At 36.7% G+C, this 18,520-nt stretch overlaps 1 protein-coding gene across 1 annotated transcript in view; it reads right to left on the bottom strand.

Moving 5' to 3' along the window:
* Positions 1-18,520, bottom strand: part of LOC150092545 (uncharacterized) — a 335,783-nt gene that overhangs the window by 227,674 nt on the left and 89,589 nt on the right. The window contains exons 5-6 of the mRNA XM_090414232.1: positions 10,780-10,996; positions 1,360-1,612 (exon numbers count right to left, since the gene is read on the bottom strand). Coding sequence (XP_090270358.1) covers positions 1,360-1,612; positions 10,780-10,996 — 470 coding nt within the window. The remainder of the gene's footprint in view (positions 1-1,359; positions 1,613-10,779; positions 10,997-18,520) is intronic.

The following is an 18,520-nucleotide window of genomic DNA, read 5'->3' as shown; positions in this document are numbered from 1 at the left end:
GAAACAGTTTTAGGACTTATCATCTAAATGTGAGTTAGCCGGACTCAAAATAGAGGTGACAGATTTATCCCTGCCAATTCTGATTTTCATACTGCAAACAAAAATCCAGCCTGGCATAGATGGTCTAAATGTGGGATGTTAAGATACAATCTAAATGATAAACAATATAGATCTCTATGGGGTCACCTAACAGGACTCAAATTACAGACTACACTGGACATATATTTGAGGTAACTAATCTAAGGACCCATAAGTAGGAAACTAACTAATCAATCAAGGGACTAACCCAAAGGTTGCATTAAGAACAGTCACCCACTGCCATGCAATAATATCCATCCATCATCTCCATTTCTGCACTTGGACGGACTTCACCTGTAATATTTTTGAAGATTACAGCATATGTGTATACAAGAAACAAAAACTCATCATCATCAAATTCCTGCCATGTACCCTCAAGGGGTGTACAGGATATGATAGTACCACATGAAAAAATTACATCATTACTAACTTCCTATCCACAATTTTCCTCCAAATCAGTCTGTTACTTGTCAAGACTCCAACATTATCAGATCTTATATTTCTATCGTCTAAGGCACTTTGTACCGTATCAATCCACCTATATCTTGGTCTTCCTCTGGGTCGTTTTCCTGCCAACCTGGCAGAGAACACTTGTTTTGCTAATCTTTCTTTGCCCATTCTGTTTAAGTGACCATACCACCTGAGATTAGCTCTGCTAACGCATTCTTGGATGCTGACAATGTCAAGTTCTTTCCTAATATCCTCGTTTTTAATATGATATTGCCATTGATGCCATCTGTTCACACCTTTAATCTTCCTCAGGACTCTCATATCTGTGGTCTCTAGTCTTTGGTCAAGTGTATTACGAATTTAGTGTTCCGACTAATTTCTCTCTTATTCCATATGAATTTATTCAGTTGACTTCCCACCATACCAGCTTTGCTGATTCTGTTATCTATTTCTATATTTAATTTACCATCTTCACTAAAAATCGTGCCTAAGTAGTTGAAAAAAAAAATAAAAAAATAATAATAATAAAAAAAAATGAAACAAAAACTTCTGACTACAAATAACACAAATCTTTACATTGTAAAGTTCAAAATTTATAGCACAAAATGTAATAGAGATTTTGCAGGCCTTTCATGTAAATGAACTGATTTTAAAAAAAAAAATAATTTAAAAGAATACATTATAATTTGAATTTCTATTAATCAGTGATCAAGAAATGGAATGATAAATCTCATTAATTTCATAACAATTCACATAGTTATAATGCTTTATTCACCATTCTGGAAAGAAATGATCATACTTAAATAAACAAGGAAGATTTTGATTACTTACCCTTCTTCAATTTTAACTGATTTCTTTTTGGATTTTGCTTTTTTCAAGGAAAGGGAAGTAGTTTCTGAAGCAGCAGCCAAATTCTGATTAACCTCATGTAATCCAGAAACTATTTCATTACCTCCTTGAGCTGCCTGAAGATATGCTGCATACTCAGCTGGACATTCCCAAGTAACTTCATTGGTTTTAGTGTTCCAGAAGTAAGTATATCCAGTGCTTTCATCTTGACAATGTTGCCAAACAGAATACACTGCTAACAGTAATAAAAAGATAATGGTGTTTAACAAGTAGAAAATGAAATTTAGTTATGCAACCCAAATGTTTCAATTATATTATAGTATAAAAAATATATATCCATGTTTTCTTTCTTGATGACCAAAGATATGTAAAAGTAGCCAATTTCTGGTATGTTTGTTTGTTTGCAACATATCCAACATTGGCAACTATGGGGGGGTCATTACTGTAAACTGCACATATGCATGCATGGCTGGCATGTTTCAGAATATTAAAATGTAAGAGCTTATCAAATCAGAGATCTGACAAATAACGGACCAATGGATAATGCAAGAGGTTCCACTGTCATGTTGGCTATAAAGTCAAACTAAGTAAAATTGTTGTGTTTGTTTTCTGTTTATGATGTTCTTGTTCCTGAAATACAAATAGAAATGGAGGAAGAATCTGAGTCAGGTCAGATATTGCATAATGACTAGTCATGTTTCACATGAAGTATCTGATCTCCTGGAAAAGTATAAATGGCAAGTACTTCCATACAGTCCTCCTGTACAGTTCTGATATCAGCTACCCCAGATCTCAATCTATTACTTAAGCTGAAAGAACTACACCATGGGAAATGCTTCACTACAAATGATGAGGTTGCTGCTGAAGTGATGCAACTTATCATACACATCAACCAAGAAAGGTTTGCTGATTGAAACAAGATTTATCCAAACATCAGCAATAATCATACAGGAAAATAGAGACTATCCTGAAAGCCTACAAATAAATGTATTAAGTTAAATACATTTATAAGCCTTCTTGCGCATGACTTTTGAAACAGCCCTTAATGTGGCTTGCTTATGATCATTTTAAAAATTTATAACATGAACTTTTTTTAAATTAAACTATTTAGAATGTGGATAATCTTCTCTGAGATGCCTCAGACATAATGGATAGTTATGCAATTAACATTTTTCCAATGGAGCTTGTCTGAGAATGAAATTACTAACATGTTTTTAAGACAACTACTATGCATTCATAGTAGGTAGATAAACATTATCTGTATAGCAGATCATATCAACTTAATGAAATAGAATTTTATGTCACTAAGCTTCTAATTCTTCCTCTACAACAAACATTACACCACAAGCACCAACTGCCATCCCAACTATCCAAATTACACTTTATATAACTTCCATAAATAATGACAGCACATACATTCATCAGATCTGGCATTTGATATCAGAGAATGCCAGTTACTAAAAACCATCTTTATAATCTACTCTAGATCAAAATTTCCTTGCCATACTTCATTTGCTGTCATTATTACTTTCAGAAACTTGGAAAATCATTATAATCTATTTGATTATTTATCTCTGAAACTTAATTTCTTGCAGTCTAATTATCTAAACAGATAATATTCCTTGGGAAATCTGATGTTTTTCCAACTCAATCTGACTTCCCTTCTCTAATCCACTGAAAAAGGTGGAAAAAAATTACAAAGTATTTACTGTTGGTAATGATCTAACACAAAATGCCTGATTTTTTTTTTAGCCAGATAACCTTGAAAATATACTATTGATATCAGCTCCCCATCTTAGCTATGATTTTATTTTCAAAAGATGGAACTTCAATCTAACCAATCCCACTCATATCCATTGGTACTATGTTGGTGCCAAATGGGATGGCTTCTGTGATTTTGACTTCTTCATTACATGGTCAAATTATCGACTCCACTCTCCCAATTATTCAAACACTTGCTAGAACCGAAATAATAATCCTTGCTGAATGAGTCTTCATCCTCCACTCTATCCAAAAACCTTGACCACTGTGCAACTTTGGTTTACCAACAAGTGTGACAAAGAAGTCCAAGATAAAAATTAGGCATATCTCAAGTGACCCAAGTCAAAAACCCAGATTTACACTAAGTCTACACCACAGATTGCAAAATCTGCAGAAATACCATCAAAAATCCAAATATGATTTTCAAAGCATGAAATGCAGAAACATGCTTCCTGTTTAAATGGCTGTCATGCTTTCTCGGCTCCCTTCACAAAAGTCACACTTCCTTTTCTCACAGCCATCTGCAGCTTTCCATCTCTCACAGCCAGCAGCAGCATCAAAACATCATGAGGCTGAGCTTCTGCTATCAATCTTCAACTCTGAAAGAGATAGGTATGAAGAATTTACTTTTCACTATAATTAAGAATGGTTCAATTCATACTTCCTCTGATCTTCTGCCAGAAAGATATCAGAATAACACTTGTTGAAGTTGTACTGAAAAGGGGCATTGGACAGCTGCTGCTCTTGTATTCACAGGCCCAACAGAAAGTGGAGAAACAATAGTTGTCACTTCAGTGAAGCAGTGTTCATGGAGGTATCCATAGAAAAGACAGCACTGAAACAGCATATCTGTGAGAGAGAGTGAAAGGGGAGCATCATCTATGAGCCATATTGCTCTTCTCTCTTAAATAGCATGGTTGGGCAATTCATATAGTTAGTAGCTGGATGGATGAAAAGCAGTGTCTCAAATGGAAAAGAGTTTATTTTTACTTTTTTTTTTTTTTAATATTTTTTTTTTAAGCTAAAGAGGCAATTGATGTAATGTGTTTATGCAAGTAGAGTAAATAACATGTTATGTACAAGAAAACAAATTGTTCAATGCTATATTTACATATTGATTATATCGCTAATCAAATGTATTTGTAAAAGTTCATTATTTTTTAAAAGTTCATGCAGTTTGTCTGAGTCTAAGATCTGAGTTTATATGGTTCATTGGTAAGTAAAAATTGCATTCCTTTCTGAAGCGAAGTGCTCACAATATACCAGAAAATGGTTAATGTTAAGACAAATGTTGCCGATGATCCATCTATGTTGCATCCACCTATGTTGTATCCACTTACGCTGCTGCTGATGCACACATAGATGGGTCATCATCTCCCAAGGGATATAAGAATGTCTGAGATATCATGATTTATGCAGAGCCTAGCAACAACAACTTTTCTGTTTCTACACTGAACAGATTGCTAATGCTCTTTGCAATGATGAATACTATTAATTAACGACTCGTTAACTGTATGTGGTCGGTATCTGTATAGTGTACTAACAAACGGTACATGGAAAAAAGTATGAGCTGACCTATCATAGAAAGTTTTTAACATGGTTAGAAATTAAATTAAACTTGCCAAGAAATTATATTCTTGTTTAAGCTTTTAACCAAATGAATGCATGAAAATACAGCTTGTTGATGACTGCATCATTTGCCTTAGTATCCCATAAGTATCTTCAACAATGAGGCTACTTGTATAAAGAGGCTGTTGACTTCGCATCAATCGTATCCCATAATTATGGGATACTAAGGCAACTAATTGATGTGAAGTCATGAGCCTCTATATACAAGTAGCCCTAGTTGTGAAGTTACTTCATGTGCAAACTTTGTTTGCTTACACTTGGATAAAAGTTTAAATAAGAATATAATGTCTTGGCAAGTTTAAATTATGAGCTGATATACAAACTGTGTCTACAGTCTCATAACTCTTAATTCCAATGTGGATAGGAATCGAGCAAAACTAGATATCAAAATTAAGGGTCTTCATTTTATACAATAATTGTAGAACATCATAAAGCACTGGATATATACAGGATTGTATACAGGAGAGAAAATGGCCTGTAAAGAACTCAACAAATCTGTATAAATCATCATGTTTGGTATCAATTACAATAGACACCCCTCATCTGCAGGTTTGCTTTCTGTGGTCAACCCCAGTGCAAAAATATTAAATAAAAAATTCCAGAAATAAACAATTTATAAGTTTTAAATTGCATGTAGTTCTGAGTAATGTGATGAAATCTTGCACTGTCCCACCCGAGATGTGAATCACTCCTTTGTCCAGCATATTCAAGATGTATCGGATATGCTGCATGCCCGTTAGTCACTTAGTAGTTGAATATATTAAATGGAAAATTCCAGATATCAACATTTCATAAGTTTTAAATTGCATGCTGTTCTGAGTAGTTCTTGGGTTATCAGATCGATTGTTGCAGTATTGCAGTGTTTGTGTTCAAGTAACCCTTATTTTACTTAATAATGGTCCTGAAGCGTAAGAGTAGTGATGCTGGCAATTCGGTTATGTGTCAAAGAGAATCTGTAAAGTTCTTCCTTTTAAGTGAAAAGGTGAAAGTTCTCAACTTCATAAAATAATAATAATAATAAAAAAACTTATGCTGAGGTTGCTAAGATTCCAGTCACATTCATATAACTTTTATTGGAATATATTGTTATATTGTTCTATTTTATTATTGTAGTTATTGTTGTTAATCACTTATTCTGCCTAATTCATAAATTAAACTTTATCATAGGTATGTATATATTAGGAGAAAACATAGTATATACATAGAATTCGGTACTGTCTGCAATTTCAGGTAACTTCTTGGAATGTATCCCTGCCCCATGGATAAGAGGGGACTACTCTAGTTACAGAGTTGAATGATGTGCAGCTCAGCAGTATAATTACTGCTGAGCTGCACATGAGGCTACTTGTATAAAGAGGCTGTTGACTTCGCATCAATCGTATCCCATAATTATGGGATACTGCATTCAAGTGGAATCTGACTGGATGCAATGCAGTGAGGAAAATCAACAGATTTCTCAGATCTCAAACCATCAGAGTAAGAAATCAGTCCTCTGCTCTGTCCATGTACTAAACAGCTGTAGATAGAGGTCTAAGACCTCCCTAGCTGGCACAGCAAAAGGCTGCATGCAATGCAATGCATGACTGAATGCAAATCTTCCATGAAGGAATACTACCATGTTCAATGCAAGCAATGTTGTCAACATTCATGTCAACAAATTTCATCCAAACAGGCAAATGGCAGTCTGATGTGAGTAATACTGAATTTCCCAACATAGGGAAAAAATACTAATTCACATAGGATGCTTAGGAAGAGACTATTTTTAGGACAAATTAAGAGAACTATTTCTCTTTGAAGTGACAGAGCAGGTTCATCTGGTTTCATGAAGACTTTGAATTGGCAATGACAGATATGGACAATTAGCTATTCATCTAACATGATGATGGACAGGATCCAGCCTCACAGGATACTCTCCCTTGCAAAACCATAGATTTAGTACCCCATAATCAAGCTTTATCAAACAAGTGATAAAAGCAAAGTAAGTAAAATTGATCCATACCCTATTCTGTATAGGAGAGAGTGCAAATGATAATCATGACTCTTTTCTGTCACTACTGGGATATAACAGTTTATCCTGGTCACTCTGGATGTGGGTGAATTGTGTGTTTTTGGTGAAGTGCCTACAAACACTTTTTTCCATCTGAAACTATGAACCCATTATTAAGAGTCCATGAAAAGATACAATTAAATGCTTGTTGCAGCTGCCTTTCAATGATCCCCATGTTCCAATAATGAGTTTTTAATGGCACTTGTGATATGATAAAATTTATTAGAAACACATATTCACAAGAATAAATAATAGTTTTTAATATTGCAAATATTTCAACCAGAAATGAACTGACCATCATTAGTGCATCAACATAATTAAAAGGTGAAGTTAGAACAAAGAATGATAACTTAGTTACAGAGCTGAGCCGTATGCTGGAATACTACCTTACAAGTGGTTACAAAATAAAATAAGATTAAATTTACAATTAAAATTAAATTAAGTAATTTGAAATAAAAATTAACAAATTATAGATAATTAATTGAATGACAGTATTATATTTTAAAAAGGGGAGGAGCAGTGTAGAAGTGCTTCAGGACTCTCTAAATAATTGCTCAAACTTAAACCTACACCAATGTAAAAGGCAAGTACTGGACCAAAGAATATTGTGGTTAGTGTCCACTCCTGAAAAATCTATCATTGCTAGATTTTTCAGGTTTATTGTTACTGATATAAGATTGGTGTTCTTGTATGGATGGTAACCAAGAGGATATTTTCTTGAAAGGGAAGAATAAAGGAACTAAATTGTATATTTTCAGGATCTTTGCAATTGTCTCCAAGATGTCTACAATGTATGGGACAGTGACTCGCCATACAGGTTCAGAATTCTTGGGTATAGGTTTGTAAGTGTCCAGAATGCATTTAAACTTCCTTGAGGTGAAGACATTATGTAATATGATGCACTAGATAGTGCTCAATTCTTGTTGGAGAGCTTGGGAATTGAGTAGATAACATATGCTCTATTGAGCAAAGATTTGAAGATGCCTATTTTTTTTAAATGAATGATGCATTGAATCTTGTTGTATGTAGCAACCTGTGAAAGTATATTTACAGTGAACAGATGTAGTATCCCTTCCAGAAAGAGTACAGGAAAGGAGAATGTCCAGGCAGGCTAATTTTTCATTCTTTTCTTTTTCTATATGTCAAGTTGATGCATGGGTGAAGACTACTGACTTTGGATAAAATGGTAAACAGAGATGCTTCTGAGTGTAGCCAGATGACAAACCCATCATCCACATATTGTATTCAAAAGGAAGATTGAAGTTGAATTGAAGAGAATAGGAATTCTTCAAGATGCTCTAAGTAGAAATTGGCAAGTACAACTTGTGAGGGCTGTGAAGGCAAACCTTCGCCATAATCCAGTGAGAACGAAGCAAGTGATGCCACAAGAGATGAACATTTCACAGACAACTATGTCACGTGTACTAACTGATGACGGGGGGTGAGAGCCTGTTGTCGTTCTACTGGACACTTCCTAACACCACAACTTATGTAGCAGAGGGTGATAAAATCAAAGCCACTTCTCAGTCAGTATGCAAACAACAGATACAGAAATAACCTCTTCACAAATGAGAAGATTTTCACCAATAAAGAGTTGTTTAACTGACAAAATGATTGGTATATGCCCTGGATGGCCAACAGCATGTGATTCAAAGGGGTCATCACCCCACATCGGTGATGGTTTGCTGGTGGTAGTGGGCAGGTGGGGCAATGTATCAGCAGGTATTTTAGTTGCATTTCTGCGAGAAATGGATCAAAGCCAAAGCGTATCAAGACACTGTGCTGGAACCTGTGGTATAGCCCATGAACAACACTTGTTTCACAGTAGACAGTGGATCTTCCAACAGGACTCAGCCCTTGCACACAAGGTGAGGACCACACAACAGTAGTTAGATCTGAATCCACTGGACTTCGAATTCTGTTGGAGCTTGTGAGAGAGTAGCCTGCAAGAAATGACATCTCAGCATCGCCAGCCTGAAGATGGATTTTGAGCAAGCAGTGGCAGCGTTTTCTGTTGGATGTTGTGTTCTGCCATTGATATGTGGCCTCACAAACTTAGAGTGTGCACAAAGGCAAAAGGGGGACATTTTGAAACATTGAGTGGTGCTATATGCATGTCATACATGTGGTTTGTATGTGCTGAAAGCTGTAAAATGATTTACTGATAGATTAAAGGTTTACATGCTGTTCAAGCTGCAACAGTATTGATGGCTAGACTAGGTAACGACAATCCCAAACATCTATGCTCACAGCAGGATTCAAAACTGCAACCTATCAGCTGGAGAAAAGATACACTAACCTTTCAGCTAGGTACTTTTCAATGACAGTAGGCCACTCATTGAAAAGTACTGTAGCAGATTGAAAAACATACTAATTAATTGTATGTTATTCTATTTCATTTATTTAGTTGTACTTCATGCCTTAGATACGTAGATGAAAACCCCACCAGTAAAATTAAAGAAAATTATCTGTTTCTTTTAGTTCTAGTATTATCATTTTCAAATAAAACAATCTGATAAGACTAGCAAACATAATGAATGTCTTAAAGAGAGGAGATGTTGAGAACATTTCCTCAAACAACACACAATATATTTAAATGAAAAGAAAATGGCCCAGAAGGACCAAGATCAATTCTTGTGGACTGAGATTAGAAGACCAAATGTAAGAGCTGAATGCAAACTGGAGGTCAGATTGTATACCCATTAAATACCAGACTAGGCTAATAAAATCTTTACAACTTACCCAATTTAAATTTAGGCTCAAACCCCCTTCAAAGTAGTCCCCTTCCGAGTTCATGCAGCAATCTCACTGCTTTTGCCATACTCCAAACATCTTGGAAGTCTTTTTGTTGAAGTACATCAAGCACAACTTGCGATTGGTCTTGGATCCCCTTAACAGTGTCTAATCACCACCCCTTAAAGCTTCTATTTCATTTTTGGAAACAAAAAGAACTCACAAGAAGCTAAATCTGGTGAGTAAGGAGGAAGTGGGATGATCACCAAAAGCTCTTGCATTGTTAAGCCACTGTGGGAGGGAGCATTGTCACGGTGGAGGCCAGTTGAAGAAGCTTTGCCACAGTTCCAGGCAACAACCATCTTTCATTTGTGGGATTGTCAACATTCTCAATGCACCCTTCATGTTAAAAAAGTTGACTGACATGCTCATTGCCACTCCTAACTTTCCTTGTCTTCTTTGGTCTTGGGAAATGTGATGACTGCTGTTTTGTCTCCAGATCATAGCCGTAAACCCAAGTCTTGTCCCCTGTGATGAAAGTTAGGTCAACAATGGCCTTTTGACAAATATCTTGACAAATGTTCAGAAGTCAAGAGATGAGAAACAAACTTGGCGGCGATGCGATGCATGTTCAAATCTACTTGCAATGAGCTGCTCCATATGAAATCCCAACTCTGTCATCAACTTCCTGGATGGTGATGCGACAATCTGCACAGATGATCTGTTGTATTTTTTCGACATTTTCATGTATTGTGCTGATGGACGGTTGTTCTCCAAGGCAGTTCTGCCCTTCTTGAAATGCAAGTGCCAATCAATAAGTTCACTGAGTTCAGCTCATGGCTTCATTTTCATGTGCCTTACAAAGTAATTTGAGGGTCTGTATGACAGATTTCCCCAGTTTTATGGAAAATTTTAAATTCACCCTTTGCTCTAATTTGGCATTCATGGCGAAATTGCAGAATGGCACAAACATGCAATAAGAATAACATGTGTTCCACAAGTTCCAGTGCACACAGCTCAAAACCACATGGCAGGCTGACTCAACAATGTCCATGCCACTGACACCTGGCGATGTGAGACTGTAACTTGCTCTGTCACCGATTATCCAGCACTGTCCGGTTTCTTTTTGATAGCACCTTGTATATTAATTGTACATAAAACACAAGCAAGAAGCAGATTTTACATACTTTGATGAAATTATACGTAATTAATGGAAGCAAAAAACAACTTACCATATGTATCCTGATCAGGAAGAGAAGACATTTCGGTTGCAACTACAGTATCTTTTTCTTCATTTTTGTCAGATGTTTCAGTCTGTGATAAATCTAGCAATTTCAGTTCATTTGAAATATTTTCAGACTCTTGATTGATATTTTTTTCTTCACTTGCTTCTTCTTTAGGCTCAGCCTCGCGTATTTCTTGTTCTTCTGTTGTAAGTGCATCTATTTCCTATAGATTATAAATCTGAAGTTAGCAATGGGACTTTTGAGTTGCTTGCAAGAGAAACATTTATCCACAATAAGGCTCAATGAAAGAAATATAGCATAAAAAATAATTAAACATAGGTTTAATCATTCCAACATTTTGTCTCTCTCACAGAGATATCTTCTGGGATACAATACAAAAATTGTAATAACAAGTTAGATTAAAAGCCTTATATAAGAAGTACCCTACATGGGTAGAGGTAATTAGTTATGGGCACTGAGCAGGAGGCCTAAGAATTAATGTTTCCCAAATACTGGAAAATCTAACACAACCATATTTATTTAGATTAGGTTGGTTTTAAAATTTGCTGCGATTCTAATAAATGTCTTTCAAGTTTGCATTTGCTGATGTGAAGAAAAGCATTTTTTTTTTTTTTTTTTAATATTATTCCATGCAAGGTATTCAAAGGCATGGTCAGCTAGATCTGACTAACTATAGCTGTGGCACAAATGAATTTCTTATGTTCTCCAAGGCATTGGCAGATTTGCCCATTTTTATTTTATTATTTTTTTAATATGACAAGTTGCAAGAAAAAAGAACCTTATAAACACCTGGAACAGAGAGGCAGGAAGATCTTTAGGAAATCTTAGATCTTTAAGAGTGTGGATAAGAGCAGCCAGCTTCAATTAAGGTTTGAAAGTAGTGCAGAGATTATATTTCTTTGAAATTCTGACTATTTTTTTCCAAGGTGCTCTTGCTTACTGGGAATAGTGATGGATTACTATAACCTGTATTATTGAGAGTGATGTAAGGTGGTTTTTTTTTTTTTTTTTTTTTTAGCACTGTAGTAGCTAGTGGACAGGAAGGTATAGCAATTAAAGGAGAGTTCAGCTATGAGGAAAGTTTAGTTGGAACACAGATTGAGGCTCTGCTGATAAGGGTTTAAGAACACCACACTATTGGGAGGGGAAGTGGGGAAATTTTTTAATCTATTTTGCATCTATTTTGTGGGTAGGTTTTCTGTAAACTGAGAAAAAGTGCTATTCAGAAGATGTGCGACTAGAATGTTTAGATGAGGCAGGCTATTGTATTTTCTTTTTCTATAGTAAACTGAATTCTGGAATAATGGCTATGGAGGTGGAGGAGCTCCAATATTTTGTTCTTTTCCTTTAGTGTTGCACAGTGATTAGCATTCATTTCAGACAAATTATGTTAATGTTAGAATTAATTACTTTAATTTCCCAACATTTCAACCTTCATATTAAGGTCATAATCTAGAGCAGGGGTCGCCAAACTTCTTTGACCGTCGACCCCTTCAAGAGTTTGACTTTTTATTGACCCCTTCTATTTTACTATTACGAAATTATAATAGGATGAGCAAAAAATATGCTTATGCGAGTTTTTAGATTGTTTATTTTATAGATACAGTGCTTATTGTATGTATAATATAGTATATTTTATTATAATATACTATATTAACGTTAAAGGGATATGTTTTTGACGTCCTTCTTAGCATTACATATTTGATACGAGGGATGAATAATATATAAAATTTAATTTAGATAACAAAATAATAATAATATAATCTTCCTTATATACATGAAAATAAGACTTTTATTAACTTAGTATACAATTTACTAACGTTGTCATTGTGAAGGGTGTGCTTCATGACTCTTGACAAGATTAGCAATGTTGGGTTCAAAATTAGTAAGTTTCAGCATTAAATCGCCACGGAATTCTATATCTAGCTTATTTCTTTGTTTTGTTAAAATGGAATTAACGTGGCTCAAACCAGCTTCAACTATGTACGAGCCTTGGAAATGCAGGCAAAAGGGGGAGTACCACTTCAGAAAGTTTTGGTATTTTTCAACAACATTTATATTCATCCAAAAGTAACTTAAAGTCCTATTTTTAAAAATCGTCTTAGCTTCATATCAACTGACAATTCAATAAGTTCATCTTGTAAGTTACATTCGATATTTTCAATATCTGCAGAAAATGGGTGATAACCCAATTTGCAATGTGCATGTTTTCAAAACCTGCAAAGTGCAATTTAAAAGCATCACTCGAATATTGAATTTGTTTGTGCATAATACTGAAAATCTTTTTTGCAACAATGATGATTTAGAGAATAAGGCTAATTTAGCTTGGAAGCCTAAAAGACTCGTCCGAGCTTGAATAATCTTGACATCTTTACCTTGTAGACAGGTCTGTATGTCATTAAATTTTGAAAATAAGTCCACTAAGTAGAAAATATGATTCTTATTTCTCTCCAGTTCATCGCTCAAAAACAAATTAACATCTGTAAGAAACTCTAGAGTTGAGTCAAAGAATTCAACAAATCTTTGTAGACTTGCACCTCTAGACAACCATCTTACTTCAGTATGCAAGAGTAATTGGTTTGATACTTCATTTTTTTCACAAAGTTTGGCAAATAATTGCGATTTAAGAAGATGAGCTCTAATTTGATTAATAGATTTAATACACACTCTTAGAGTATCATGCAGTTCATGACTGAGAGTTTATGCCACCAAATGGTTTCGGTGCAACATCTTATATTTTTCTATCGACCCCTGATCCCGAATCGACCCTTAACAATGTTATATCGACAACTTTGGCAACCACTGATCTAGAGTATACTATATATGTACAGAGACAAGCTATATTACATTTCAAACAGACAATGATTTAATCAACCATTATTCTACTGACCTGACCTGACCTCTAGTGGAAAAAAATCAAAGCTATATTCTATTTATAACATCATCACAGACAAAAAGATTTACTGGAAGCCTCCACATACTGGCCAATATATACACAAACTCTTACCAACCCAACACAAAAATAAGGTGTCATTAACACACTAAAAAAAGGGGATTTGAAGATTTACTCCAGTGAACAAGCACTGAAAGATGAATTAAAAGTTATCAGCAATACCTTCCTGAAAAATGGCTACAGCTAAAATACTATCAACAAATTTCTTCACAAGACCCACTTAAAAACAAAAATAAACTAGATTACAATAAAACTAACCATTCCATACATTAAAGGGATATCAGATAAAATAAACAGAATACTAGAGAAATACAACCTTAATGCCACCTTTAAACCTCCTGCAAAATTAAAGAACCTATTCAACTCAACCAAGGATCCACTTCCTCCACTGGAGTACATCATATTCATTACACCCGTAATTTGCCCTATATAGGTGAAACAGGACACAATTTCTATCTGAAAAAAGGAACATAAATAGCACATTATTATTATTATTCAGGCCTCCATGGAGTCAAAAGACTCATCGTGGGAGGTCCTTCCTAAGAACAAAGTCTGTCAAGACTCATCGAGGGGAGGTTCCCCCTAAGAAACACAAGGTCTATCACACCAATCCTTAAACTCATTGACCGTTCTTGCCCCCACCACTCTATCAGGCAATGCATTCGACAGCTCAACCACCCTCCATGCAAAGAAACCACTCCTCACTCTCTTGCTCACAGTTTCCTTTCGTAACTTCCAGGGATGGCCTCTTGTCATCACTCCTTTCCGCTGTTCAACCAAGCGAAAGAACTCCCCAGTGTCAACCCTGTAACCACCTCTCAACAGTTCAAAAGTCTCAATCATATCACCTCTCCTTCTTCTATCTGCCAAACTCTGCAGTCCACATTCCCTCAGCCGATTCTCATAACTATCCTTGTACAGTCCTGAGACCATCTTTGTCATCTTTTCCACAGTTAATTTATCCCCTTCAAATCCTGGGGACCAAATCTGAGGACAATAATCCAAGTGTGGTCTGATCAGAGACTTATACAACGGAATGATAACCCTCTTATCTCTGCAGGTCAGCGTCCTTCTCATAATTGCAGCAATCCTCTGTGTTACCTTCACCACCTTTGCAATATGTCCTCTAAATTTCAGGTTTCTATCAATCATCAATCCCAGATCTCTTGTCTCTCCCACCTCCTCCAGTATAACTCCTCCCATAGAGTATGCAGCATCCCATCAATGTTTCCCAAACCTCAAGACCTTACATTTTGCTGCATTAAACTGATACCCCATTCATTTGCCCATCTATCCAGCTTATTCAAATCCTCCTGCAGGGCTACCACATCTGTACTATTACTAATAATCCTTCCCAACTTCGCATCATCTGCAAACAACTGAATATCCCCTTACAATCCACTGGCAATGTCAATGATATAAAGGTTAAACAATATAGGCCCCACTACTGAGCCCTGTGGGACCCCACTTGTAACCTTCTGTCTCCTTGAAACTGCTCCACCATACACAACTCTCTGATACCCATCAGACAGCCAATCCTGAATCCAGTTGACCAATCTGACATCCAGACCCATGTGTTGCAACTCAAATATCAGCTTATCATGTGGAACCCTGTCAAACGCCTTTGCTAAGTCTAAGAAAATTGCAGTATATGCCTTTCCTTCATCTAATGTTCTTGTAACTTTATTATAAAAGGCTAGCATATTGCTAAAACAAGAGCGGCCTTTCACAAATCCATGTTGACTCTCACAGACAACATTACCCTCATCTGCCCAGTGCTGCATACGGTCCCTCACCACTTTCTCCAAGATCCCAACAACTACTGATGACACACAGACTGGTCTACAATTAGACACCTCCAGTCTGTCACCACCCTTATGCAATGGCACCATCTTACCCTCCTTCCATTCCCTGGGCACCTTTGCCGAAGCCAGACTTTCATTGAAAAGCCAGGTTAAAGGCACTGTCAGTTCCCAAGCACATTCTCTCAAAACTCGTGATGAAATACCATCCAGTCTAAAAGCTTTATTGACATCCAGAGTTCTCAGTATCTGAAACACACTCTCCTCTTGTACCTCTAAACCCTGAACCTGCCCTATCCCTCCAGCATTAAAACTGACTCCTCCAGGACGAAATACTCCAATAAAGGGGTCATTGAACAATTCCACTATGTCCTCTGCATCAGTCACTCCATTCCCATTTTCATCCCACAATATCATTCTTCCACAGTCATTTCTCCTCCTACTGGCCACATAGCCAAAAAACTTCCTAGGATTTTCTTTGGATCCCAGGGTCAATCTCCTCTCATATTCCAGTTTCGCTTTCCTTACCACACTAGTCACTCTTCTGGCCTGTGTCTTATATTCTTCACGCATCCTCTCTTCACCTGTCTCCTTATATCTCTTCCATAGCCTCTTTTTCACATGCAATTCCTATTTAATATTGTTTGTCATCCACTTTACTCCAAATTGTGTCCTCTTCTTCACTCGTGGTATACAACTTACCATTGCTGCTAACAAATATTCTTTCATAATTTCCCACGCACTAGCGATATCCCGGCCTTCCAATTCCTCCCTCCATGAAACTTCCCGAAGTTGACGTCTAAGACTATTATAATCACCTACATTATAATTCCACATAAGTTCCCGTCTCTTTGATACTCCTGCATGTCTATTCATTTGCGAAGTCAAAACCATATGGTCACTCTCTCCAACTGGTGGGAGCGATGTCATCTCAGTTATTATCAACTCTTCTGATGCTATAACCAAATCTAAAACTCTTGAACCTCTTGTTCCCTCTGTTACATGTTGCCTAAGACATTTGTCCCTCAAGAATTCTAGAAATTCCATTCCACTATTGCTACATGCATCTTCCTCTCCCCAATTTATACTACTGTAGTTAAAATCTCCCATAACAATCATTCTTCTTGCACTTGCCAAACTTAGCTGTCTAAACATCTCCTGGTCCCCATCCTCCGTGCTCCTGGGTCTGTAGCAACACCCCACTAAATATCCTGTCTTGCCTACCTCTACCTCACACCATATGCTCTCAAAATCATTTGTCTCACTTCCTTCCAAAACCTCCACTCTTAGAGGACATAGGTCATCACTTATCATAAGCAGTACCCCACCACCACACTTTCCCCTCCTATCCTGACGAAAAATGCTATACCCAGCGACTTCTATTCCTGTTATTATATCCCCTTCTGTCAACCACGTCTCAGTGATCCCAATAATTTTTGGCCAGGCTGATGCTATCTGCGCCACCAATTCCTCTCCCTTATTCCGGATACTCCTGGCATTAGTATAAAGCATATAAATGCCACTGTTTCTATACCCAGCATTATCCCTTCTAGACTCCACTGGGCTCAGTGTTACCTGACATCGCCTCCCTTCTCCCAAGTATCCATTCCCACAAGAGGCCACCCCTGCTATCATCCTCCCTGGGACACCCTGACTCTTTCAGAACAGCAATCTCTCCAGATGCCTATGTCCTTCCTCATTCAAATATAAACGGCCTCTCGCATACAATTCCTCTCTTTCCTCAAACGTGCTCCAAGCATCCACACACACACCAGTCCTCTCTTGTCACACATTCTTGCTATTATGCCATTCGATATCACTGCTCTTCTGCTCAGCTCATCATTATCATACCTAGGCAACACACACACTATTTTTCCTCTCTCTGTCTTCTTCCGTACAGTCTCAAGCAAAAACCTCATATATCTCGCTGCCCGACTTACATTACCACTCAAGTCATTCGTTCCTACCATCACAATCATCCCATCCACCCTTTCACCTCTCTCAATTGCCATAGCCACCCTTTCTATTGTTCCTCCTGGCAAACACTCCTCATGCATTCTATCTTGAACACCACGGATCATTGAGTCGCCATACATTATACCTCTTGCCATTTTCCCTCTCTCCTATTGTTTCCATTCTCTCCTCTTCTTTCATTCCCATAGGTCTCTCTCATTCCCTCTCCTCTACTGCTATTCTCTCTCTTCTAGCATTCCCATACCTCTCTCTCCTATTGTTTCCATTCTGTCCTCTTCTAGCACTCCCATACATCTCTCTCATTCTCTCTCTCCTACTGTTTCCATTTTCTCCACTTCTAGCACTTCCATATCCTTCTCTCATTCTGTCTCTCCTACTGTTTCCATCCTCTCGTCTGCTAGCATTCCCATACCTCTCTCTCATTCCCTCTCTTCTACTGTTTCCATTCTCTCCTCTTTGAGCATCCCTATACCTCTCACTCATACTCCATTAAATATAATTACTATGGTAAATCTGATCTATGGCCTTTCTGATCATTAGTAATCCCTAAATACTCTACCATACAATTGACAGGAAAGGCACCTGTTGTTTACATCACACCAAAACGTAATATGAACGTAAATTTAAGGAAACTTGTGAAATTCTTATCGACCATCCTAATCTTAATAATAATGATCAAAAAATCCTAAGAATATAGATGGCACATATTCTACCCACATAACCTTTTCATCTAAGAGTTAATTATAAATAGGACTGTAAGTAATCTGCTTGAGTCTAATATAACAACTCTCATATTAAATAATGACACCACTTTTGCTATAATAAAACTATCTACAGTATATGAATTTGTTCTCTGATGATGTTTATAAATAGAATATAGGTTTGATGTAGGTTTTTTCCCTCACTAGAGGTCAGGTTAGTAGAATAATGGTTGATCAAATCATTTTCTCTCTCTCTAGCATACTATTTAAAATGTAATATAGCTTGTCTCTTTATA

Source organism: Typopeltis vanoorti, chromosome 25, assembly GCF_054136105.1.
Source record: "Typopeltis vanoorti isolate ZY-2024b chromosome 25, IOZ_Tvanoo_1.0, whole genome shotgun sequence".
In the NCBI taxonomy this organism is placed as follows: domain Eukaryota; kingdom Metazoa; phylum Arthropoda; class Arachnida; order Uropygi; family Thelyphonidae; genus Typopeltis; species Typopeltis vanoorti.
The sequence above is the reverse complement of the archived record's forward strand: the minus strand, read 5'-3'. Positions and strand labels throughout refer to the sequence as shown.